The 26,597-nt window shown below is 42.5% G+C and overlaps 1 protein-coding gene across 1 annotated transcript in view; it reads right to left on the reverse strand.

Annotated features, from left to right (window-relative positions):
• Positions 1-26,369, reverse strand: part of LOC114551763 (protocadherin-16) — a 114,392-nt gene extending 88,023 nt beyond the window's left edge. The window contains exons 1-2 of the mRNA XM_028572723.1: positions 26,030-26,369; positions 17,927-19,747 (exon numbers count right to left, since the gene is read on the reverse strand). Of these exons, the coding sequence (XP_028428524.1) occupies positions 17,927-19,726 (1,800 nt within the window). The 5' untranslated portion in view covers positions 19,727-19,747; positions 26,030-26,369. The remainder of the gene's footprint in view (positions 1-17,926; positions 19,748-26,029) is intronic.
• Positions 26,370-26,597: the final 228 nt, after the last annotated feature.

Consider the following 26,597-nt stretch of genomic DNA (forward strand, 5'->3'; position numbering starts at 1 on the left):
AAAACAACACTGTTTCCCTTCTGTTCTTTGTTTTTCTATATCTAATGAGCTAAGAAAAAGAAAACAAAAGTAGTGAGTTATATAATAAAGTCTTTTTTGGTGAGCCTGGAAAGGATTTAAAAAAAAAAAACGGAATTAGTTTGGTGCCGTATGAGCAAGCAATTTCCTCTCTCTCATCCACAGAGCACACCACTGCCACGGTGTTCATTTCCACTAGCTTCCTTCAGTGCCCACATCTGAAGATTCCTAGGCTTAAGCAGGGATTGGAAACTAGCCGGCTATCCAGTATGAACACAGCTATGTGAGCATATCATGCCACTCTTTCCAGTCAGAGCACTTGTGACGTCACATCGTTAATCTCTTTCACCATGCCACCCAAGCCTCGGGGAGACCACACCAAATCCTGCACCCCTTTGAGCAGAGGAGTGAGTACCACTGGGATCGAATTAATGAGCCTTATTAAATACTGTAAACCAGTAATGAACTTCACAGAAGGCAAAGCGCTAAGAGCTGCACCGGCAAAGGACAGGTCATATCAAAACTACCGCAGTTGTTTGCCAGTTAGGAGAGCTTATGAAAGCAAAACTCTCCCCCTAAAAAAAAATCACAAAAAGTTATGACTCATATGCACCAAATCTCCAGGAGAGGAGGGAAGCAATGTTCCCAAAGACAGGTGGACTTCTTAACAAAAAATGAAGCCATGATTCAGTGGACCCTTTGAAAATCTAAAAGGTTTTGTCGGATTCAGTCCGTGTTCTACAAGGTCGCATGCACTTGACAGAGCACACATGCTTCTGTAAAAAAAAAATAGTTTGAATGTGTTTTTTTTTTTTCATAATCCAGGCCTCCATTGGTTTCCATTCATGTCATATGAAAATTGGCAAACTCTTGAAACTTGTTTCAATGAAATAGAGTTATTCTGATTCCGAAACCAGTATCAAAAAAGCCTCCAAACTGCCTAAAGTGCTGGTTTTTCTAACTGGTATCTGATCGGTACTCCATATCGGCCGATTCAGGTATCGGAATCGGTATCTGGAAAGAAAAAAATAGTATCACAACATCTCTACAATGGAAACCATTGGCTGCCTGGAATGATGGGAAAAAACACATCCACACATCTAAAACAGTATAGCATACATTAGAAAATGGTCACCAACATTTTAAAGTGTGCAAGATCCGTAGTTTAGAAGCTAAAACTTGAAACATATATTAGTAAGGTCCGCTCCATTCAGCAAACACACAGAAGAGTTTGTGAGACATTTACTCACTCACTTTAAGGAAAAGACTGACCTACTTCAATATGGTTTATAATAAATGTGCTGAGTATTCAAAAAGTGATGATTTCAACAAAGCACTAGTGCTCCAAATGGTAGTGCTGCTCTTACACATGACAGGAGGCTCTCTAGAAACTACCAAATAACCTAAGTGGTTAAAATGGTAGCACTTACCACAGCTACACAAAATATCCCTGGGATATTAAAGCTATAGTGTGTAGTTTCTGTCGCCCCCATGAGGAATTCTAAGTAATAACAACAAAACTGTCGTGTCCACATGATGCAAGCCTTACGTGATCGCACCCCCCTCACCCCCCATCCCTCCTCCACACAGTTGCTAGTAGCCAAGGAGGACACGGAGGATTAAAAAAACCTGAAGGACTCTTCAGAAGAGTTAAGTATCTTCACCGGACGCCACAATCTTCTGAACATAGCCATACTGAGAAATACAGAGAGAGTTGTGTGGAGCTGATAAAGCAACTCATTTGGCAATGGCTTGAATGTAACGGACGTTTATTAATATCAAAAAGTTACGCACTAAAGCTTTAAAGGTTACTTTTTGTAAGTACTTCTTTCTTCATATAACCTTTTCCCATAATGATGGCCTGTGACCTAAAGGAGCTCATTCCTCAGGCAGAGCCAAAGCCAAAGCAGGATGCAACAATGCAAAATCCTGCAGGAGTCCCCACAACGGATCAAGTCTCCTTAAGTTCAAAAACAGCCACTGCTGAGTGAGTTGTTGCACTGGGTGAATGAAGATTGTGGGCACTCGTTCACACTTAGTTAGCCCATCTGCCCCTACTGGCCACTAGAAGACATGGCAACATCTACACACAGCACCCTAAATTTGGACTTTAGTTGTCCCCTCTCTGTTGAAGTGTGTAGGGTGTCTCGCATCAACATAATGTACTTTCCTTCAGTAAGCTTCCATCTTCAAGTACTTGTCCTGTCATTTACTATCAGTAGCAGTCCAATTTTATGATTTCATCTCAAATCATAGGCACACACACACACACACACACACTGAAGATTTAGGTCAATTAAGTCATGGATTGCTTTCAGATTCCACCGGTCTCTAGGTATGATCTGCTGTGATTGAAACATTGTCTCTTGTATGTCCAGGCCAAAGATCTTTTCAGCTTGTGTGCTTTGGCCTCATCTTGATGCGCTCCTTCTCCTACTGCACAAACACTGGCCAAATCCTGCAGCTTTGTTCCACCTTCCCAGACTGGGAAAAGAACACACTGGCACGCAAACTGCTGCACAATTCATCTCTCTTATCCCCTTACAAAACACAATGATTCTTTATATTTTATAGTCATTTTTAAATGCATAAGACAGTTAAGATTTATTTATTTATGTAGGTGCTTCAAGAGGGGGAAATCTTAAAGATGCTGGGAAACTTTGCTCGTTGCTTTATCCAAATAACCTGACAATACAAATCATTACTTCTACATTTACGTCCACACCACTCTGGCGTTTCCGAGCCCCTAAAACAGAGACATTTGGAAACACTGCTGCCGCCGTTTGGGTTTGAAAACTACGGGGTTGCTTTGTAGTCTGGACGGGCACAAACGGAGACCTTTGGAAACGACGACGGTTTGGTAGGCATTTCACATCTTTCATTAACAGTTCCCCCTCAACGTTGGTCCAAGCAAATAAATCCCTGGTCGATTTTAACCGCAGAGTTACATCAGACAGTCAATCTACTTTCTGTTTACACCGGCATGCACATGCCTAATGTATGTGAATGGTCATGTAATATGCGTTGTCAGACTAAGATTAGTTCTGCTACTGGAGCAAAAACTCTTGTGTGGATGGAGATCGTTTTTGTCTCAAAACGCCCCTTTAAAAAATGAAAAAGTAGTAGAGTAGATGTAGCCTTAGGCTAGACAGACTCCCATCAGTCCAATGAAAGCTCTCCTTAAGTGTTTACATTGTTGTCCACAGTGGCCACAAAGGCTTTGTCCAGTCTGAGATAACATGGCTAAACTGTAAGAGATAAAAGCTTAATGCTAGCAACAGTCTGGCAGCTCCAGCCAACAGGGGGATGTAAGTCTGTTTCTGAAGGGAAGTGTTTTTGAGACTGATAGCTTTTACCTCCCAAGTGGAAATAGAAGAGCAAATTATATCTAATCATGCTGGCACTTCATTAGGATGCCCCCGATCTGTTGCCAGAACCCAGGAGAGCTGAGAGGGACAGGGTGAAGGGAACTCCTTGCAGCGAGACAAAAAGCACGGACAAAGACGTCTGAGCAGAGCTGGAGTTTGGGAGAAGGCCTTGTGAACTCTCCCCCACGTCAGTTCTTCATGACAGACGCAGAGGCCCAGCCACTGTCAACACGCCAGGGTGGGTGGGGGGATTGTGCGGGGCGAACATGTTGAATAAACATATTCAGTCCTCTGAAACCCCCCCGATTCCCCCTCCGAATGAAAACCTCAGTTGATATACAATATAGATTCATCTGATAGCTCAGTGTATACTGTGTGTTTAGAGACCAGGATAAATGTACCTTCTCTAGCCAAGAGATCATGATGTTTCTATCTCCAAACAAACATCCTAAGACCCTGCTACATGTTCCCCAGACCTCTAGAATGTGTTGATAATGTTGTGCGATAGCCGAGACAGCGGGACAGTCCAAAAAGAAACATTGATGAACTCTGGGAAAAAGGACAGCTTTTAACTCTTAACAGTCCAGTTTCTGCAACTGTGTTTGTACCAGCTGCAGGGTAGCTGGGTTTTTAAGGTTTCATGAGTTCACCTCTTCACGATTCATTTAGGGACTGTCCTACACCACAATTACAACGGAAAAACAGGCACTTGGGATGATGATTTGCCCGTGAAAACGATGGGGTTTCTTGTTTACGCCTCCCTCGTTTTTCCAATATCGCCATGGTAACAAACCACTACTTGAGCTTCGTGTGCACGCCACTTTCGCACACACACCGCATGAGGTAAATCGCCTCCTTTTCCCCCTCAGCATCTGCTTTCTTTCTCAATCTTCCTCCTTCCGCATTCTCCATTTCTTTCAAATATTTTCCATTTTCTTCTTTACTCTTTTCAAAAAGGGCAGGTCAGAGTACTGTCTTCTTTTCTGCTCAGTTTTCCATTCAGTAGCTTCATGGCTTATTTTTTACTTAACTCAAACTCTATGCACAATGGGGCGCCTGGTAGAGCATGCGTCCCATGTACAAAGGCTCAGTCCTTCCCGCAGCAGCCGCTGGTTCAACTCTGACCTGTGGCTCTTTGCTGCATGTCATTCCCCCTCTCTCTCCCCTTTCGCATCTTCAGCTGTCCTATATAATAAAGGCCTAAAATGCCCAAAAGATAATATAAAAGAAAAATTTAATAAAAAAAAAAAACATGCATAATGAATAGCTACAGGTCAGCTATGCAACTTTCTTTAACTTTTTCATTTGCGTGCTGGTTTAAAGGGTTGTCTTTGAAGGACAAAAACTGTCTGAATAACATTGTTAAGGTCTGCTCCACTGGACTCCAGCAGAAAGACCTCCGTTCTCTGTGGAAGAAACAAATGATTCAGAAAGCTGAAGAAATTATAACTCAACCTGACCATGCACTTTCTAGTAAATGGTTAGTTATACCGTCAGGCCGGCACTATTATGAGCCTGCACAGAAAACAAATAATTTTATTCCTTCATCTTTCAGGCTACTAAACACAACCTGATTCAGATTCTGATGTAGAGATAGATGAAACTATCAAATTATTGTGCCATTTTAAATCATGGACAATCAATCACAAACTTTTAAACTGCTCTGACTAAAAAGTGTTTAATTTTTTCAATAATTTCTCTCTTGTATCTCTTCTGCACAAATCTGCAGAGCGTGTCAAGGCTTGGCCCAGTCCCGTAACAGCAGTGGTGCCCTTCCCCCAGCTAAGCTAAGCAAAAACATTCACCATACTTCTATGTGTATGCATGTTAGTGTGATGAATGAAGAGCGGAAGCAACAGGGCGCAGGGTGACTTCACACTTAAACAGCCTGTTTACAAGTCATTTACAGAACTGCAGGAGGGAGAGAGGCTCAGAAGAGTCTCCCAAAGAAAGCCCTCCTTTCAGAAATACACAAGCAGAGTAAAGCGAGGCTGAGGAAAACCTCTACCGACACTACTTACTGAAATGTGGTTTCATAAACCACATTTATTCTTATTAAGGTAGAAAGGTTGCGAGGAAGACTTCAGAAGATTTCATATTGTTGGGGAAGATAGTTGAAAAAAAAGATGACGCCAAGGTGGCCGGGTTAGCTCAGTTGGTAGAGCAGGCGCACATATATATAGAGGTTTACCCCTCAACGCAGCAGCCGCGGGTTTGACTTCGATCTGCGGCCCTTTGCTACATGTCAATCTCCCTCTCTCTTTCGTGTCTCCATCTCTCCTGTGGAAATAAAGGCCTAAAATGCCCTAAAAAAATAATCTTAAAGAAAAAAAGATGGTCATTAGAAAATAAAAATGGCATAGATACCGCTAAGCCTATTACAGAGTAGAATTGGTATGCTTGAGGTACAAAAACACGGAAAGTAATGCCCATGAATAAAAAATTGTGCAGTAGCAGCGATGACAGGTATGGTGACAGGGGAAGAGCGCTGACTGTAACTGGCTGAGATTTAAAGCCTGAAAAGGAGCCTTATTATTTTCTCATCTTTCAGTATATTATCTGTCATAATATACTCAGAATATTACTGTTCACTAAAAGTTACACAAAGTGGCATAAAGGAAATGCTTTGTGCTTGCATATGGGTAGAGTTAGGATATTTAAAGTTAGATTTCCCATCAGATATTTTAATTTCTCTCAGGCACACTGATGAGCGACATTTCTAATGCAGCAGAGAGAACTGCCATAAACATTACAGGATACTCACAGCGCTGAGGGTTACATTTTAGGATATGCACTGGGAATCATAATGCACAATTTAAAAAATCCTACACGTACTGTAAGAGTTTTTACCTTAAATCATGTCCGTGAAATGAGCATGATCTACCCTGCAGCACAGTAAGTAAGAGACTCTACATCCCAACTGTCTTATCAAACATTCTGTTTGCTCTGGAGGCCACACGTTCATTGGATTTAGCCCAGGAGAGTTTTCAGTTGTCAAAATCAACTTCAGACCTCACTCAATGGCTTCCCCTGGGTCGAAAACAGTATTTATTTTTAATGAAAGCTTTTCATATATATATATACGTGATGATGAAACTGCCTGCGTCCTGCATTCACAGTGTTGGCCAATCTGTCAAGAGACTACGTATGATCGTCAAGACATTATACCAACAGGCCTGTGATTGAAAGTGTGACAGGTCTCATTACCAACTGGGACTGGGAAAATGTCATTGAAAATATGACTTGAGTAATTCTCTCCCCTCCCTCAAAACGTAAGTACCCTTAAAGTGTTCATATTATGCTTTTGGGCTTTTTCCCTTTCTTTTATTGTGTTATATATCTTTTTTGTGCATGTTATAGGTTTACAAAGTAAAAAAGCCCAAAGTCCACCCCAAAGGGACTTACCATCTCCCACAGAAAACACTGTTCACAAACTGCTCCAAACAGCTCTATTGTAGTCCAGCCTTTACTTCAGAGACAGACGTGGTCACTTTGGAACACACGTTATAATGCTCGCCTAGCTGCTAGCATGGTATGCTCTTATACTCTGCTTCTGACTGGCTAGTAGTCCTTACCTAGGTACTGTCAGGGCTCGCCCTCATAATCTGCTTCTGACTGGCTAGTAGTCCTTACCTAGGTACTGTCAGGGCACGCTCTCATACTCTGCTTCTGACTGGCTAGTAGTCCTTACCTAGGTACTGTCAGGGCTCGCCCTCATACTCTGCTTCTGACTGGCTAGTAGTCCTTACCTAGGTACTGCGCATGTGCGACTCCCCCAGAAGTTGAGATGTCTCACTCTGTAGCTAAAACAGAGAGCTCAACACACAGGGTGAAAAGAGAATGTGTAGTTTTTTGAAAATTAAACCATATAAACCTATTCTGATATAATCTCTAAATACAACTATGAACCTGAAAATGAGCATAATATGAGCACTTTTAAGCAAAACCTATTTAATGATATGATGGCAATACTTGTTTAAATAAAAGACTTCAAGGCAACACTTTCTGTAGCCTTTCTGTAGGTTTATTGAATCCTCTGTAACATACAAGTGTATGTATGCTTGAGAGAAAGATAGCTGTGAGAGCCTGTTTTATTTATTTATCCAGCCTCAGGGTCAGGCATTATCATATCACAGAGACATGTCCCTGAAGTCTGAATAGTACAGAGATGCTTTGTACGTTACGCTGACATATTCAGCGGTATACATGAGTCCAGGGGTTACATGAATAATAAGAAACGGTCAATACATCAGCGTGTCTTGGACTGCTATTACAGTGACCAGTAGTAGAAGACTGTGGGAGTATTCGAAAGCTGTGAATGGGACGCAGGAAGGAAACAAAACAATCGAGCAGCTATTTGTTGACTTTTCCCGAATTACTAAAGAGTTGAAAAAGACTAACTAAATCCGAGGCAGATCTTTGAATGAGCTAGTGTTATTCCAGCATGCCGTGACTTCACATAGAAAACGCAAATTGCTACATTAATCACCATATCCGCTGTCTGGGCTAATCTGGTCCTGTAAGTAATAAATTGTTGATAGTAAAAATTGGCAGCAGGTGACTCTTTAGTTCTCTGCAGGCATCAAACCAAAGATCTGCACAGATCTGCAAACCCAGATTATTTACATCTGCACACCCCCACAGCCCTCTGCAGTGAGATTACATGCGAGTGTCGCCACCCACCACATAAAAGTAAGGTCGTACTCAAGCCCCACGCAAACCACGAGCCCGTAGAGTGTTCCGTTACTGGAGCAGCACTGAGAGAACAGGTGATTAACAAAGTTAACAGATGGATCCAGAGGAGATGATACAGAATTCTGTAGCACATCACAGAAATGCAACTGGGATTTGATGCTTTTGTAGTTGCATCAGGGTTCTGATATAATATGATGCATGATTTCCAGGGATGCTCTACAAAGACACAGCCAGGTTTGAGTGGAGACAGCTTCTGGAACCAGATGTTTGGATGTCTTAGGCCTGGCAATGACGAATTGGCTTGTTGAAAGCATCAACAACTTGTTTCTCCATTATCCCAGCTACTGCACTGACCGGCTCCTTGTCTGCATCGATTTGAGTGGTGAGTTGACTTTGCCGAGGCTGCTGCAGACAATACGTACTTTTTCTGGGCACTTAACCATGAAGTATTTTTTCATACATCCTATGAGGGTGATCAGCCTTGCCTGAGAGAGAGCCTCTGTATGGTGTGCACAGTAAGCCACTCACAGTAAAAAACACAAAAATGTAAGGTCAGTACTTTTCACTTCACATTCCAAAGTGCTGCAACTCAATATGGTTCTTCCCCGACTGGATCAGATTGGCTGCATATCCAGCCTTCAACATTTGCTGGAATGGAAAGGGGGTGCAGAGCACTGATGTGCATCATTTTAGTTTGGCCATGGGCATCCAAAACCATATAGGTTTCATAAATTCCCCTGCTCTTAAGTCTCCTGTTTTGCTGCTTTGGATCTCACGAGACGCATTTGTGAAGCAATCTGGGAGGAACCCAGGGCACTGATTAGATAATTTCTTCCACCCTAAAACCCCGTCTACACCAAGACACGCATATACACACACCCCAGTCCCTGGCTTTGTGTTCGCCTTTTCTGATACCACATGACACATCTTGAGTCCTGCACTCCTGCATACCAGCTCTGCCTAATTACAGCAGAGAGTCCCACTGCTCCCCATGCTTCCTCTGGGCTCCTCAGAGCACCAGGCTATACACAACAACCTAAACAAAGATTTGGCCTTTCAACACGCTGGTTAAAAGAAGCAGCACATCACTCTCAACATAAACTCTGCAGCACCCGACCAAATTAGCCTTATTGATGAGGTACGCAACCCTGTAGTAATTAGTTCACCCGGTCAATCTGTAAATCACCTCTTAGCACTCCGAGACAGGCAGCGGTAAGCCAAGCAGTTGTCTCCTTATTACAACTAATCTACAGGGTGAATGCTTTACCTTAGAATAGATAAGGCATAATAAATGTCCTCCCTTATAACAAGAGGAGCATTTCTGGTAGATGTGGCGAAGGCTTCAAGATATGCAACCAGCAGTTTGAGGGTGGACCACCATGGAGCATCAGTACACACAGACTGGGAGTCTGGTTGGAGCAGGCCAGGGTGCCTCTCTGTCTGAAGCCAAGACAGACAACGTTGGGTAACCGCAGTGTAAAAGTGGAGCATCTCTTCCCACAAATCTCCTCCTCCGTGTGGCTTGTCACTCGCTCGCTCTTGCTATCTTTTTCTCTGTTTACAAAGATTGTAAAAAGGACTCACTCAGTTCTAAAATAGAGCCAGAAAATGCATTTTTGCTTGAAAAATTACTACTATAAATAATGAATTGCTATTGATACACGTTCTGTTTATCAGCTAATGCATTAAAGGTGCAGTAGGTAAGACTTATAAAACTAACTTTCTGTCATATTTGCTGAAACTGACCCTAAGTTCGAGTAGAACTACATGAAGCAGGTAATTAAAAAAGAAATCTGGTTCCTCTGTACCACCTACAGCCTGTAGTGCGATTTGCAAAAATCCACTGCTCCCTGTTCAGATGCACCAATCAGGGCCAGGGGGTGTGTCTAACTGCGTGTCAATCACTGCTCATGCACATGCATTCATTCTCCCTTGTGGGGGGAGGTAGCCTAGAAATCTAGACTCCCCCTAGTGGCAGCAAATTTATTTGGCAGCCAGGGGGGGTCTAGGCACTCTCCGTTGACTTTCAAGCTGCAAAAACCAAATTTTGGTCAGGCCAATCACATTGTGTATAGAGTCGGTGGGCGGGGCTTATGGCTGCTGCTGCTGGCAACGGCGGACTTCTGGAAGACTTGGAGTTAAGCTTTTCTTTGATAAAAGAACAAAGAACGGCACAGAAATCATTCTTAAAAAAGGAAGCTGTGTTTGGAGTTTTGCCGACCGGATACGGCAAAAGTTTAATCTATCAACTGGCTCCGCTACCTTCTTCGTTGCTCTGCCTGGTTGTAGCGCTGTCCTATTACGTGCAGAGGGAATTTGAAAGACAACCGTTTATCCCGCCCCTCGGATCGAGCTCCGTCAATGGTGAGTTCCCAGACCCAACATCTGGATGTGGGTCTGGCTTGTCAGGCTAGGGGGGAGGGGCTTAGGAGACCGTTTGGGCTTCAGCCGAAAGGGGGGAGGGACTGAGAAGTTGTTGATGTTCAAATTCTTTGGCTAAGTCCTGGATCTTCACAATCCTACCTACAGCACCTTTGTTGTTAAACTTCAATATTTCGCACATTGATAGCTGCGTTGTAATTCTGATTGAACATTAGGCTCTAAATCACATTCAGTCTCCTTTTAAACTGCTGTGTGGACAACATTTGTCTATCAGTTTACTTGAAACTGGAAGGGTTGAAAGCAGTAAGGACGAAAGCGCCCGAGGAGATCGTTTTGCCACAGGGTGTGGTTTTAATGCATTGTTCGAAAATACAATATCTAAATATCAATACCGATAATACCTTTTTTTAAGGACTATAACTACGTTTATAAAGGAAAACACTTTTTTTTACTTTACTATAAAACTGATGAGTAAATAAGTAGGGGAGAGAGAGGTTAAAAGTAGGGGAGGTTCTTGTTCAATACCCAGCCCCAAGCACTAATTTGGTCCACACAGGAGCTGAGAGCTTTCATAGCATCATTACAGTTAACAAGCAAAACATCCTGCTCCAGCAGTGTCAGTGTAGGTCCCACATATTCCTGACCACACAGAGAGATACACTTCTTTACATCTGGCCTTGTTTGTATTTTGCATGTTTCCCCCTGTTTTACCACCTCTTTCCTGAAACACTACCCCCCCCCCATCAACTATTTCTCACACGGGGAGCTGAGGTATTGACTGATCCCTACACTCAGCCACCTTCACAGGCCTAATAAGACCTGGTCGTAAACCAAAATTGATCTAATTGAGAGCAGAAATAGAAGGATCTGACCACACGCCCTGTAACTGAAAGCTCCAATCTTTCCATGAGCTTGTTGGGCTCAGTAACATTCTTCTCAATCATTATTTCAACTGGCAGCCAGTGCAGCAGCATGGCTAGAGCAAAGGGGGGGAGGTGAGGTTTCTGGCACACTTAAGCGATGCATTCTTTGTAACAGTCAAGTTCTGGATATAGAGACAATTTGCTCAGTGGTTAAGATATTTTAGGCCTGTGTGTATATATAGTGGATACTTTTATAGGAAGAGGCAGTTTTGTCATGAATGTAAAATACAACATGCTGGCGACTCTCCGCCATTACAATACCTGCACTTCATCATCACAATGAGTTTGCGACCTAGTTTCCTGGTTACTGATTTTTGTTACCTGGCAAGCTGTCACTCAGCATCTGGTTTCCAGTCTGGTGGCTTCTGATGGACAGCAGGGGACTGGATGGATGATTTAGCACAGATTTGCTTTGGAACGGAATGAATATCACGAGCAGATGATGCTTTCTGATGCCCAGCTTGGTTAGCGGTGCCAACTGCCTTGCACATGGGACAGGGGGAGACCACGGGCAGTGAGAACAGAAGGCCTGGCAGCCCTCATCACAGCGAGCCTCTCGCTCTACTCCCCCTTTACCATTCAGTCGTCTCAAAGGAGGAGGGAGGCAAAGTGTATAATTGTCTCTATTTGCAAAGGTCAAGCAAAATTGCCTGAACGCAACACTGTGACAACATGACTGTGAAAGCACACACACCTGCAGCCTTGACTTCAGTCTGTTGGTCATTTACAGTCATTTTATTTTTGTTGCATCATCAAATTGGATAAGCCTGGGCCTGGTCTGAAAGGGACCCACAAGGCAGTGTGTTTGCGTCACTCCAGGGAGGCCTGAGTGTCTCCAGACAGGCAGATGTGCTGCTCTCACCTGCTCCGATCCACATGTCACCACTCCGGAGGGAAACCGGGGGAAGTGAAGATGTGTAATTGGATCACAGATGGGACACAGCAGTGTGGGAAAGGGAAGTGGAAAGTGATAAGAAGTCTGGACGGACAAGGAGAAAGAGTAAAGAGAGACAAACAAAGACAGAGAGACAGCAAAAGTGAAGGAGATCCCACCCCTCAGAGGCAGAGGAGGACTCAACAGCTGGATCCAGCTGCTGAGTCGGAGCTCTGTCACAGCTGCCAGAGGCTGACTGTCCCTCTGGAGACTCTCGGCTGTTTTCTTTCTCCCCCATCTCTCTCTCTCTCTCTCTCTCTCTCTCTCTCTTCTCTCACTTCACTCACACCCTTTCATAGAAGCTTAGCAGCAGTGCTGAGAGTTCTGCCTCACCTGCAGCAGACAGTCCAGCAGACAGACTGTAGAAATGAAATGTCTTGTCCCTTGAGAAAGCCATATAAACCCATATTACTTCCTTGCCAGATGTGGGCAGGAAACCCCGCCAGCAGACATTTATCTCACACTCTGTGAGGCTACATCACAGTCTGCACTGACCCTTTATAGTCAGCCTTAGGCCTTTTAAACACTGCTTGCTTTATCAGTCAGCACCCACATAATGGACAGCTACCAACGAAGAATTCTGATTCTTTTCAAGATATCACTGGCTGGCGCTTGCACCTGTATGACACAGCAACAATCTTATATATTTCAAAAGCTTGAGCAGTTACAAAAATAGGAATTATCTGTCTAAAACATAAGGTATTTGGTTAATAATGACAAGAAAACCCATTATCCAAAGCAAACTGCTATCAGACATACTACTGCTGAAACAATTCAATTAGCCAGTCTACAATAGGCTACATTTTGATAAATAATACACCCGTTAAGTCATTTATCAAACAAAATGACAAACGTTCTCTGGTTCCAGCTTTTGAAATGTGCTTTTCTCTATTCTGTATCATTCTAATGTAATATCTTTGGGTTTTGGACTTTTTGTTGGCCAACAAAGCAATTTAAGAAGCCACCTTGGGCTTTGTAAAATTACAGAATTCTACGAACATTTTCCATACAAGAACGAAAGCTCTAAAAGGAACACAGTATTTGCACTACAGTGGTCCTTCTATTCTGTTTCACAGTTTGGTGTTCAAACACGCACAGCTTCAGTTTTTCACTAATGAAGAGTATTTCCTCCCAGCTTCTGTATTCAACCATATAGCATTTAAGGTTTTACCACAACCTTCTCCTCTTCCTGTGCTGGTGGAAAGAGAGAAACAGTAGATGTGCTGATGGACGTCTGAGCACAATAAAATGCGCTCAGCTGTCTCAAGCACAGCAACTTTGACCTGAACACCCACACTCCATCCAGATGTACATCAGTGTTTATGTTCGCTTCAGTGCCCCTGCTAGGCCCAGGAGTAAGTGTTCAAGGAAGTATTACATTTGCGAACACATTAAGTAGCACATCCAGTTTCCTGCAATTTTACCATTCCCTCAAAATACTGTTATACCGCAGAGCCACAGCGACGCTTGGTAGTTAGCAGGAGGAAAAAGAAACAGAGGAGACCAAAAGCAGAATCAGCTCACCTCAAGTTCAACCAATCTAACGGGGAGACAGGCCAGAAACCAAGTAGTGAACATTTTGTTTGACACATACCATCCCCAGAAAAATGTCTGGTGAGAATTGATGACATGCTTTGTATATCAAAATACCACTGTGAAACTGGCAATTTCACTCATCACCATAGTCAGTCTTGTTTGGGTACTCTGGAAAAGCTTTACTCGAGGAGTTAGCAAAGTGCATTACAGAGAAAAGGAGGCGATGTTGCTTTCAGTCACCAAATTATTGCATTTTACATGGTGGTTTTGCAGAACTTTAGTATAGGTGAAAGCAAAGTGTAGCTATTTTAAAGCACTACACATAGTGAAGGAGCAGAGCACTACAAAATACTAATGTTAAAAAAAATTCTTAAAAGGAGCATACTGTTTTAATAAACCACATGACAACCAACTTATTTCTGGTTAAAATCCTATGTAACTTTCTAAATAATTTTTCATTTTTGGATATGAAGCCATGAGTCTATTCTACAGGGAATATAAAGTGTCCTTGACCACACAGAAGAATAAAAGGCACAGATTGTAAAAAGCAAGATGTACTTCAGCAATGCAGGGCAAGCTTTCCAAAGTCCACTGAAGGTTGACCAAAAGCAACTCCTGAATTTAAACAGTAAAGACCAGTTCTTTATCCAAACTGTACTGCAGAGAGCATTATGATAGATTGGGGAATTTATTACACCGCACACTGTAATGCAATGCAATCAGTGTTATTAGCACCTGCCTGGTGGTCACTAGTAGATGGTCACTATAGTACAAAAAGAGTGTGGAAACTGAGGGACTAGCGTGAAAGAAATACATTCTTGTAATCTTTCATACTTTCTCTCCAGGGCAATTATGAGTATTCTTTTTTCCAATACCACACTGGTTGCTTTTATCTTGGCAGAAACAGAGAAGTGATTCTGAGTGCCACTTCACTGAGGTATCGTTTTCAACTAAGCTGCCTTTAAAGAATTCAGTGAAATAATGAACGTTTGAGTGGCACTGTAAATTCCACCGCTTAAAAAAGCCTCTGCATCTGTAGTTATCTAAATTAAAAACTAGCAGGCTTAGTATTGTTGCACACCAGAAATCCTAGCCAAAGCATAACAATCCTATACAATATCGCCAATGTTTTTTCAAGGGAAGTGATGTGTTTAGTCAAAAAGTTGCCAAGACATCACTGAGACAGGAAGCAATTTGGGCGGCAAAGGAACCGATAGATGCAAAAGTTTGTTTTTACAGCTTCGAGAAAGAAAATTGGCAAAAAAATGTTTGCTCCTTCGCTCGCAGCAATCACTGTTCGTCTCATGTTGCTATGGGGGCTACAGCGATGACAAGCGGCCCATTCTGTCATGAACGTGGGGGAGGCCGGCCTATCCTCACACCCAGCTAATGAGAAATGAAGTGAGATCAGATAAGAATATGGAGAGGGACAGACTGACAGACAGACGAGGAAGCCCCCCTGCTCATGTCACCTTCCGCCACTCATGCCAGCGCTTGTCAGGGCTCATTTCCCCCTCAGCTGCCCGGAGACCCCCTCTCGCCTTTCTACTGGAGCCAGAATGACCCCCCGAAACAGACAGAGGGACAATTCTTCACAGGGACACACTCCAAACCAACCAAAAACCACAATCATATGAGGTGTAAATTATTCTCCAATACGAGATTCCGACAAAACCAACTGGAACACTTCATTACTTCATAAGTAAAATAACACATAGGAGGGTGAATAGCAAATAACTACCGAAGCCAAGACACCCAGGCTTTGCTTTACTGAATTTGGAGATTTTAAGGCTGGTTGATGTGCCTCATTATGCCTAATGACATCTTCTATTACTCCTCTTCCTCCATGTAAGAAATCAAAAGCATCTATGCTCAATGACCTAATTAATGACCATGATTCATGAAGTAATGATTTTCCCTTTCCTATTATTCTGAGAAGATTTCAACCATTTGTAATAAAGCATACAATGGCAGAGTACAGTGTAACATTACAGTACACCTCTTATGTGAATGCATGCTTGCAATCCACATAAGTGTAAAACGGAGATATAAAATGGTGCAAGAGAACATAAATGCCATATAAATGGATGAAATAGATGCAGGCAAAGAGCATAGCAAGCTATTTTGGTATTGTGGTTCCTTTATGGCATCAGATCTGTGGTGTAACCGTTATATTTGGCTTCTATATCATCCAGAAAACTTGTAAAATTGGACACAGTTTGAAAACTTATAATGGTAAATAGAATTAGTAATGACTCATGAAACACATTCCACACTGCAGCTCATGGTTTTTTAAATTGTGTTTTTCATGTCCTATTTGGTTTCCTCTCTTAAAGAGGATCTATTTTCTTTGCAGTAGGTCTTGCATATTGAATTACAAGACTGATTGCTGTTAATAGGCTTAAGTCCTTATTTTTAGTTATCCCCCCACACACACATTTAATTTTAAAGTCATCCATGAACCAAATGATGTATAGCAGTAAGTGACAAAGTATCACAGGCACACGACTGTGGAGCCAGACTTCATTAGAATAATCATGAACTGCTGTGCTGGGGACCTGCGGAGGAAAAAGACCAAGCCACTTCAAACGTTTGAAGTAATGATCACAATACCCTTATTGTAATGTCTTTTTGGATAGAATTGTGTGTGGAAAAAGGGGAGATTGGGAATTTCATCTGCAGAGAAAAAAGGCAGTCATCAGATTTCTTGCTGAGATGTTTGGATGTAGAGCTGGCACCCTGAGTAAGAGCAGTTTGTTCTCACATGGCGCGCCAAACACATGGCTGCAGCATCCAGGCCTGAGAGCAGTGGATTTAAAGAAATACTTCATACTTGAACCATGTGAGGCCAATGATCAAACTTGTCATACTCTGAGAGTTGTTTGAGAGCAGGTAGTAATGCTTTTGGAGGCAGTGCCTCCAAAGAAAGACAAAACTTTAACCTCTAGTTTGAAAACAACAAACAATGTTGGGTTTTTAGATATTTTCATAGAACATGAACTTCAACCCACATTGGAAAGAGTGATCGTAGAGCTTTTCAGTTCTCCAAAACATACATTTTTTAATTATTCTTTGGTTCGGTTTCCAAATTCCAAAATCAATTTCAGTACTTTTCCCCTTTCTCCTTATCCTTGCGGTCCCTGTGATTTATAATTAAGGGACCTCCCACAAGAAACCCTCATAGCTTCTATTTCTGCATTCAAGCCAGGAGTCGCGGTAAGGCCTGCGTCTCCCTTCACTTCTCCCTCTCCCAAGGCCAAACCCTGGGCCAAGAGCCCGTCTGCTAGGCCCTCTGTCTGGACTGCACTCCTTGATCCATGCAATACTACAGCAGGCACTGAAAAAGAATTTGCATGAAAGTCTATACTTGTAGAAAAAAGAGAAAAAGGCTTTCTGACTTGAGGAATCACTTGAATGATTTAAATAACTGATGAGCTGTTTGAGTAAGTGCTGTCTTTTGAATAAGATTGCCAAAAACTACTTAAGAAAACTATATGTTTTAATGACACAGGACTGCAGTCACTGGGGGTGCAGTAATTTGTCTGAACTTTAATTCATCTTGTCGTCTATAGCCATTTTTTCTCACGCTCAACTAGCCTAATTAAGGTGCCTTTTGAGAGTGAAGTGACATCTATTTCTTTGGATAAAGACCTGAATTTGTCTCTGCCTGTGAATATGTGAAAACCCCCTTTGTGCCTGTGCTGACAGAGGACTTTATCCTGCCTGTGTTACCCTGGAAACCTTTTGAGAGGTGAAGGGAAGGACAGCCAAAAAGGAGATCATCTTGGCCTAAAGTCGCAGGTAAATCCTCACTAAGGCAGTCCAATTTAAACAGCTTTACCATTAAAAATAATAAAAATAACTCTTCACAGAGGAATGAAAAGAATCAGCAAAGTCTGACAAATTCCTCTATTTATCTAATAAATTTCCATTTGTTATGCTCTTCACAATTGCCCTCAACTTGAGTCCAGGCTCTTGACTGAGCTCAGCGTTAAGTGTGAGAGTGTGTTTACAAAATCAATCAATTCACAAACTTGTAATGAAATAAATCTGCAAGGAAAATATCCTACCTCAAGAATGCAGGTCCCTGGATCTGTGTTCTCCTTGATGGACACATTGTAGAAGTTTCTCTCAAAAACTGGCTCATTGTCATTTATATCCTGAAGCACAATGTCTACCACAGCAGTGGAGGACAGGGGTGGTTTCCCTCCATCGGTGGCCACCACAGTTATACTGGGATTGGGGTTCTTTTCATAATCCAGTTGGGAGAGAGTGGTGATAATCCCTGTAACAGACTCTATACTGAACCAGTCGGAGTAAGCACCTTTGTCTTGCAGGATGCTGTAGTTAATGTCCCCATTGGGTCCCTGGTCTTTGTCTCTAGCTGTGACCTGTAACACAAAGCTCCCTGGAAATACCACTTCGGGGATCACCTGCCTGTACACTGGCCGATCAAACAGAGGAGGGTTGTCATTGATGTCGATCACCTGGATGACGAAGGAGGACTCGGCCCTTAGAGGAGGAGTGCCTGAGTCTGTCGCCATCACCCTCAGCTCGTATGCGTCTCTCTCCTCCCGGTCCAGAATCTGGTCCACACAGATCAGATAGATGATGCTATCCTTAGTGGTCAGGGCAAACTTTCCATCTCCTCCCTCTAATGACACATTGACGTTGGCGTACTCGCCGTAGTCAGGGTCAGTAACTGAGATCCTGGCTACATACTGGCCTGGCTGTGCACCCTCTGAGACTCTGGGAGATCCATCCTCACTGAGAAAGATGATGGTCATGGTGGGCTGGTTGTCATTGTAGTCTCTGACGTGGATGGTGACAAAGGCATTGGTCACCTCTGGTTGGGTTGCGTTGTCTTGCGCCTGGACCACAAGCTCGTGAACTCTCCTCATCTCAAAGTCCAGTGGCTTGTTGAGCGTGATGATGCCGGTGCGAGAGTCAATGACAAAGTAGCGTTCGGGGTCGCTCTGTCTCCTGTTGATTTCATACAGCACCATCCCATTGTCTCCTTCATCGGCGTCTGTGGCAAACACCTGCAGGATGTTGCTTCCCGGCTGAAGGTTCTCAGATATTATGGCATGGTAGCGGCTCTGGTTGAAAACGGGAGCATTGTCATTAATGTCTTGTACAGTAATATCTAATGTCATCTGATCAGTCCTTTTGGGGGAGCCACCATCAAAGGCCTCCAGAGATAAAGTATAGGTGGATCTTTTCTCCCTGTCTAGAATGGCATTGACTACCAAGTCCAGATAGAGAAACTCGTTGCTTCCCCTCCTGGTCTCCAAGGTGAATGCCTGGCCAACATTTCCATCCTTGATAAGGTAACCCTGTGTTGTAAGCTGACCTTTATCAGCATCAACAGCTGGCTCAAGAGGAAACCTGGTGCCGATGGCCGTCTGCTCGGGGATTTTAAATGTGGCCCATTTTCTCGAGAACGTTGGGGGGTGGTCATTTATGTCGTTCACTTTGATGGTCACCTCCACAGTCACACCGGTCATGGTGACCGCAATGAAGTTGTATCTATCCCTCAGTTCCCTGTCCAGAACTTTGGCGGTTTTAATAATGCCTGTGCTCTCATCTATGTCCAAATCACTACCCACACCTGTGCCCTCATGGTCAGAGATGAAGTACAGGGATGCTGTGATGCCAGGAGGAAGTCCCGCACTAATGTCACCGACAATTGTGCCTGCTGGCTGTTCCTCGTCTAGCTGTAGCTCAAGGGTCCCCAGGACCGCGGGTGAATGGACTGTTACAAGCTCCAAGGCCACATACACCATTAGCACTAGCCTTCTGTTCCACCAGCCCTCACGGCGCGAAGGGTCCATTACAGACTTCCCAAAACCGTTGGCAGCTGTCTTCATTTTTGCTCCTTTTTTTTAAACCTGGGGACACACAAAGAGGAAAAGCTGAGCAATGTCAAAACCTGACAACAGCAGAAACTAAGAAAAGGTGTATTATTTCTGTGTCGAAATACAGAGTAAGTTAGTTTAAGAAAAATAAGTATACGCCTTAAACACTTTCCCATATGTTTTATTGGCTCTGTTCCCAACCACAGCACATACAATACACCCTGCACATAATATTTTCCTACACTTCTTTATTCACCTAATAAGTCAACACCTTGTTCCTCCTACATACCAGAAAGCTCTCCTTTGCTAAAGAAACATCAAAGCCACAGGCCACAGCATACTACCTCAGACAGGGAGTCTTTGACTGTGGCTATTCAACTCTAATTCAACTCTAATTAAAACGATGCAGGAATCATTACCCAGTGTTCACCATAGCGCTACCCTCTCGTGTCTGGATTTAATATTTATGTGTGCTGCTACCACATTTAGCTCTCATGGAGAGAGCAGCTTTGAAACACTGATCCAAGAACCATTTAAAATATATAACTCTCCTCAAGCAAACATATCTATCTTTCATTTCTTCTGAGAATCAAATTCAATAATCAGGTGTTAAGGGGGGGGGACATATTTCAATATTGACATTTAAAAGTAGTAAGGGTGTTAGAATTCCTTGCATAAACAATAGGCACACACTGGCAATGGACCCACACCACTGCACAGGATTTGCAATGGAGACACTTTGGAAATTATTCAACAAGACTGTCACCATCTGCAGAATAATCCAAAACCACCAAGGGTCTGGCACACAGAAAATAATTGTGTCTTTTTCATTAAATAAAGAGAGTAGCTTCCAATTGTCTGTGGTTCTGTCTAAACTGTAATTCATAACTACTTTGACTTGTTTAAGAAGGAAATCTAGCCTTAATTTTGTAGAAATACAGAAGCACATTATACTGTATTACATTTTGAGGAATTACAGTAAGTGTCTAGATAAAGCTCGTCGAGGCTCCCCCCAGTGGTTTTACTGATACCTGCACGGAAACATTCACAAAACATCTGTGTATCCGTGTGTGTATCTGTGTGTGTGTTGTGTGTGTGTGTGTGTGTGTGTGTGTGTGTGTGTGTGTGTGTGTGTGTGTGTACTAAATGCCTCCCATGTGTGCATGAATGCAGCATGGCGATCTGTCTCAGCCATAGCGGTGACAGTGTGTTTGAGTGACAGAGCAGTACAGCAGAGTTGAAGGGCTCCATGCAGTCTACCTCTCTCCCTTTTTCTGGCTCTGCAGCATTGTAATTGAGGGCTGCTGGAAGTTGGCCATAAGCACACAAGATCCTGGGCCTAATTTCGGTCTGCTGTGATTTGGAGCCCACAACACTGAAGAGGCTAACTTTCACGTCATACATTGGTTTGAATTCAACTTAGCGTGAGTAGTCAGAAACCTCAGAGCTTTACTTGTTTTGAAATATTATATATATATATATATATATATATATATATATATATATATATATATATATATATATATATATATATATAATATATACATATTTTCTGTGTTACTAGTTCAAAACTAACAGTTTAGAAATAAAAATGAACTCTGGATCAATTTGCTATATTCATTTGTAATTCAGATTACTTTCACAAAGATTATAATAATTGCGAATGGCAGGGCCTTAAAGGCAAGCACCGCAAATTCACCATTACATACCATACTTTGGGTTGCTTTGTGAGTGCTGCTCTTGGCCAAAACATAAGCACATCCATGACAGCCTGAACATCTTGACAGCACTTGAACTTTAAAGTCTCAGTATTGATTTACTTTACTGCAACACTGGGGATGCACTTTCACAAAGCTTTCTCCAAAGCACAAAGGATAGCTTTCCAATGCCAGAATCTTTGTCCAAATGCCACAACTGAAATAATGCACTCTCTGGTTGAGCTACAGTGGAGGACCTCTGCAGAGTAGAGCAGCCTAATGGATATAGCAGACAAAGTCGGGTAGGCTAATTGCACAATACCAGGCTAAGAAGGACATATGGTTTTGAAAGATTCAGCATGAGGTTAAAGACGTTTCTGCACTTTAAAGCTAAGACGTGCACCAAATATACTCTATACCAAATACTGTACTGTCACCCACCCACCCAGGCATCCATCACTGAGAGTTTTATGTGTCAAGGTTAGTGGCCAGTTAGCAATCAGGATATAAAAGGTCATGTGTAGTGCTTCAGGGAAAGCAATCTGAAAAAAAAAGATTTCTAAATAGCTGCTGATGGTTGAAAGCTGTTGTGTTTAGTAAGCCAATCGCATTGTGACTTGGATTCAGATGTTTTCCTTGCATCATGTCCTAGATCATGGTGTGTCCCTCCTGCTGCTAGTTAAAGCGATTTGTTAAGACAATGCATCTGCTGGAGTATTAACCCCCGTGTACCTGCAGTCTCTTAAATATTTTATTTGCAAATCGCAAAAGCTTCATTGAGGTTATTTTTTTTAAAACCGTCACGTGTAACATGGCATGCACATCTCATTGTTAGCAATAACTATAGCATTGACCCACTTTCTTTTGAATCCTCTAAACCAAGTCAACCAACCAAATCCAAGGTCTCTGGGATTTACATGCAGAATGAAACCTCTGTTTGAATACAGTCGATATCATTCTAGGCACATAAGCAGCATGACTGGAATCAGCATCAGAATCCCTGGCAGCAGTGAATGCTGGGCACGTCAGGCCTGCATTTCTACCGCTCCACTGTGAGCTAGATGATGTTTGGCAAAATGTGTCAGATATTCATTTTTCATGATAGCCGAACATGAATTGGCTTGTTTATAATTTTCACTTTTCTGAGCAGTGCTATTTGTCTTCCTTTCACTACAAGATCAAGACAAGCAGGCCTTTGGTTTGGCAAAACATACAATAGACAATACATCTGAGCAAACATGGCTGCCTCCCTCTATGAGCCAATACCTACATTACACAGAAGGATGCCAAACCTCTTTTATGAAATACAAATATGACATTTAACCATGTAGAGAAAAAGATACTGCTAAACATTATAATTAATACAGTGGATTTGCCACAGATCAAACTGGCCAAGTCATATCATTTCATGTGAGAATACATATCTTGGGGATATTGAATAATAATCAAATACTTATCTTAATCTAATATCTTAAACTGCAATCATACAGGATATTTGAGATAGTATCTTGTGAATAAAATGTGGTGCTTTCCTGATCAATCCAGAATATCTGATTTAAAGGGATGCAACCAAAGCACTGATTAAAATCCATCGCAATTCATCAAAAACAAACTCCAAGTACAGTACTTCGGCCGCAGTACTTTAATTAACACAACCAAACCCTTTTCACCACCAACAGGCCAAGAGGGACAACCATAGTGACAGACTATGTAAAATGAGCTCCTAATTCCATGTCATGATTCCAGTTAACTCAGAGAAAACTTCTGAGGTTTGGAGAACATGCCAGGCAGCCTGCGGCTCAATGGAGCCATAATGGGAACCACAGACAGAACTGCAGATTGACTGGACATGAGGATGACAGGCTTCACACAAAGCAAACTAAAAAGCCCTGAATGGTTGCCAAACTATTGGCTCTCACAAGTGCAGCGTTTGGAAACGCTAGTCCCTCGGCATGTAAAAAGGCCAGGCAAAGCCATCACGAGCCTCAGCTACGCATGCACTTCCTGGCCATAACAAGCATGGTATTGGGAAAACACACCGGCTCCTTTTTCATGACGAGCTAAAGGTTTCGGAGGGTCCGTGACTAGAAGGATCATCTCTTTCCCACAGCAAGATCAGCATGGGTTGCTTCAGCTGTTTGTGTAAGATGTTCCGGATTAAAAAAAAACACATACCTCATGTCTTTGAAGATGACACCTGACATGATATTGTGTTGGGGGTGCTAGTGGTTGCATCATTAAAAACACATGTCCATCGGGTTACAGTAGCAGGGGTGCAAGGAGAGTTTGGACAACATTACTAAATCCAAGTTCAAAGTTCACCTCATATGTGGACAGTCACATTACAATTTCTACACAGGTGGGATTTAAACATTTGAGGGTTTCCTGCTTTCAGCATTGATACAGATTATTTATTTTAGGTGACAGAGTCTGGTCACAAATGAAAAAACAAACTCCAGAGATGACAGCCTTCTGGCACGACACCCTGGTTGATGCACACTTGACTTATTTTTCTGATGACGACACTGCAAGGAGATGAGTCAAACCGCAGTGACTGCAGCTAGACAATTTTCAGACATGTAAGGCAGCAGCAAGAAACTCTCTGGGTGGTGTTGGCGTGGCCGTCCTGGGAGAAACATATCCCGGCTTTTTAATTTCCCTTTTAGGAGTCTGGAACACTTGCTTCATCAACAGCATATGCAAGCTACAAATACAATACTAGTGAAATGATTACTTCATGCACCGCACCAAGGGTTTATGACATAATCCTTGGAATGTTAGAAAAGCTGTGGAGGTCCAAATTGTGGCGGTTTTATCCATCAGGTTTGCTTTTTTGTTTGATTTCTCTGAGTTATATCTTATAACTCAACGCAGTCTTAAAAATGACACACATTTGAATAAAGCTCTAGACAGGAGACACATCGCTGCTGGCAATTATCATAAACACTTTAGAATTGACCAAAAACTAAGCATATGGATGGTAGAGCTGGGCAATATATTGATATTATATCGATATCAACTTAGATTTTGGATATTGTAATATGGCATAAGTGTTGTCTTTTCCTGGTTTTAAAGGCTGCATTACAGTAAAGTACAGTCATTTTCTGAACGTACCAGACTCTATTATTTGCCTTTACCCACTTTGTCATTATATCCACATTACTGATGATTATGTATCAAAAATCTCATTGTGTAAATATTTTGTTAAAGCACCACTAGTCCACACTACAATATCGTTGCGGTATCGATATTGAGGTATTTTATCAAAAATATCGTGATATTTGATTTTCTCCATATCGCCCAGCCCTAATGGATGGATAATTGGATAGATAGGGTGCACTGACAATTACATAAAAAAAAAAAAAAAAAAAAAAAAAGTGGTGTTGAGACTAGGGTCTGGTCAATTAGCCTCATGTTATTATGTATACACTCCATGTGTACTTGTCTTGATATTATGTTTTAATTTGTATTTTTGTATATTATGTTGATATGTGCCTATATGTATATTGTTGTCTCTATTGTACAGTATGTGTCTATATTACTATTTGTCTGCTGAATTTTTACTACTACATGTCTATTGGTTGTATGTGTAGAGAGTTAACACCTACCAAAGTCAAATTCCCTGTGTATGTAATTATACTTGGCCAATAAAACTGATTCTGATTCTGATAAGTAGGCATAATTAGTAGACGGGCAGCATCAATGTTACTGAACATCTAATGTAAGAATTAGAGAGGTGGCACTGAAATCAAACCAAAGCAGGGCTTTGCCGTGCTCCTCAAACTGATGCCTGGTGGGGAGTAAAAAGAAAAAAGAAAAGAGAAAAGAAAGGAGGAGCCTGCCCACTGCCCTGCACTCTTTTTTGTGTCTTAAGTCAAAAAAAAAGGCAGCACAATTACGCAGCTGCACCATGGCAACCATCACACTCACAACTGAAGTGCGCGGCGATGGAACCCAGGGGGGGATGAATGAATGTGTTAATTGAGGGAAAAGGAACACCTATTCACGGTCAGTGAACACCATCACTGGGCCAACGTGCGGGTAACGATTCGGTGTGCGTTCCACTGGAGGAGCAGAGAGGCGGCGGAGCGAGGACAATGAGATAACTCCATAGGTCGACCAGTCAGAGAGGAATGTCTCAAAGGACGAACGCAGCGACCTGACGTGCACTTAACAATATTTTGGATGCTCAAAGTGTGCGCGCACGCTGAGCTTGTCTATGCGTTAGACTTGTTACCAAAAAAAAAAGTCAGGAGTAGATTCATACATGCAAATTAAAGAACATTTCAAATCAACTTTGTAACAGAGTATTTTAAAAGCTAAATAGGTTCATGTTTCAACAATATTGGAACGGTAATGACCATTATAGCCTACCGCTACATAAGTCTGAGCATGACAGAGATGGACCGCAAGAAGAAAAGTAGTCAACGTTGTTACTAGGTATCTAGGTATCTAGTATCTAGGCACTGCAGGCAGGGGATCAGCGAGTGAGTTGTAAAGCGTGTTAAACATTAAACTAGTGGAAGAAAAAGTGGATGAACTGATGGACAACCTGGTCGCGCCGGGTCCTGAGCAGATCTGGGACATGCTGGGATCTAGGGATCTATAGGTTACTCACATTCATCTGTTGCTCCGCTGTGTTTTAGAGAAGACAAGCTGAGTTTCAAGATATCCAGATTTTTCTCAGTATTCCCTTATGAAGTCCAAAATCAGAGTTACATCCATTTCAGGACTTGTATCCTTTGCCAGTGGTTGCAGAGATCCACCCCCCCTACCGCCTTCGTTGCACGCAATTTCTTTCTTTGCAAAATTCCTATTTAGGTTAGTTCTTTCCGATTTCTTCCCAGTGGAAAAAAAGAAAAAAAGATTAAAAGTCAAGTTGTCAAGTCAAACTTGCGGCTTGTGAAACTTTCCAGTCGTCCTCTTCTGGTAGACGTTATCAACTTCTCGGCATCCACTGTCTGTGTGTGTGTGTGTGTGTGTGTTTGTGTGTGTGTGTGTGTGTGTGTGTGTGTCTGGTGGCAGAGCCACTGCTGCAGCATGCTGACTGGAAGCAGAGTGTGGGGCAGAGCGCTGGACGTCTGATTTATTCAACACGTGACGGAGAGCAGCCTCCTGCTCCTCTCTGCTGTAGTGCTGCTGCTGCTGGGCTGCCACAAGGAGCCACACCGGCTGCACACAGGCAC

The sequence above is a fragment of the Perca flavescens genome, chromosome 3 (genome assembly GCF_004354835.1).
Source record: "Perca flavescens isolate YP-PL-M2 chromosome 3, PFLA_1.0, whole genome shotgun sequence".
Lineage (NCBI taxonomy): Eukaryota > Metazoa > Chordata > Actinopteri > Perciformes > Percidae > Perca > Perca flavescens.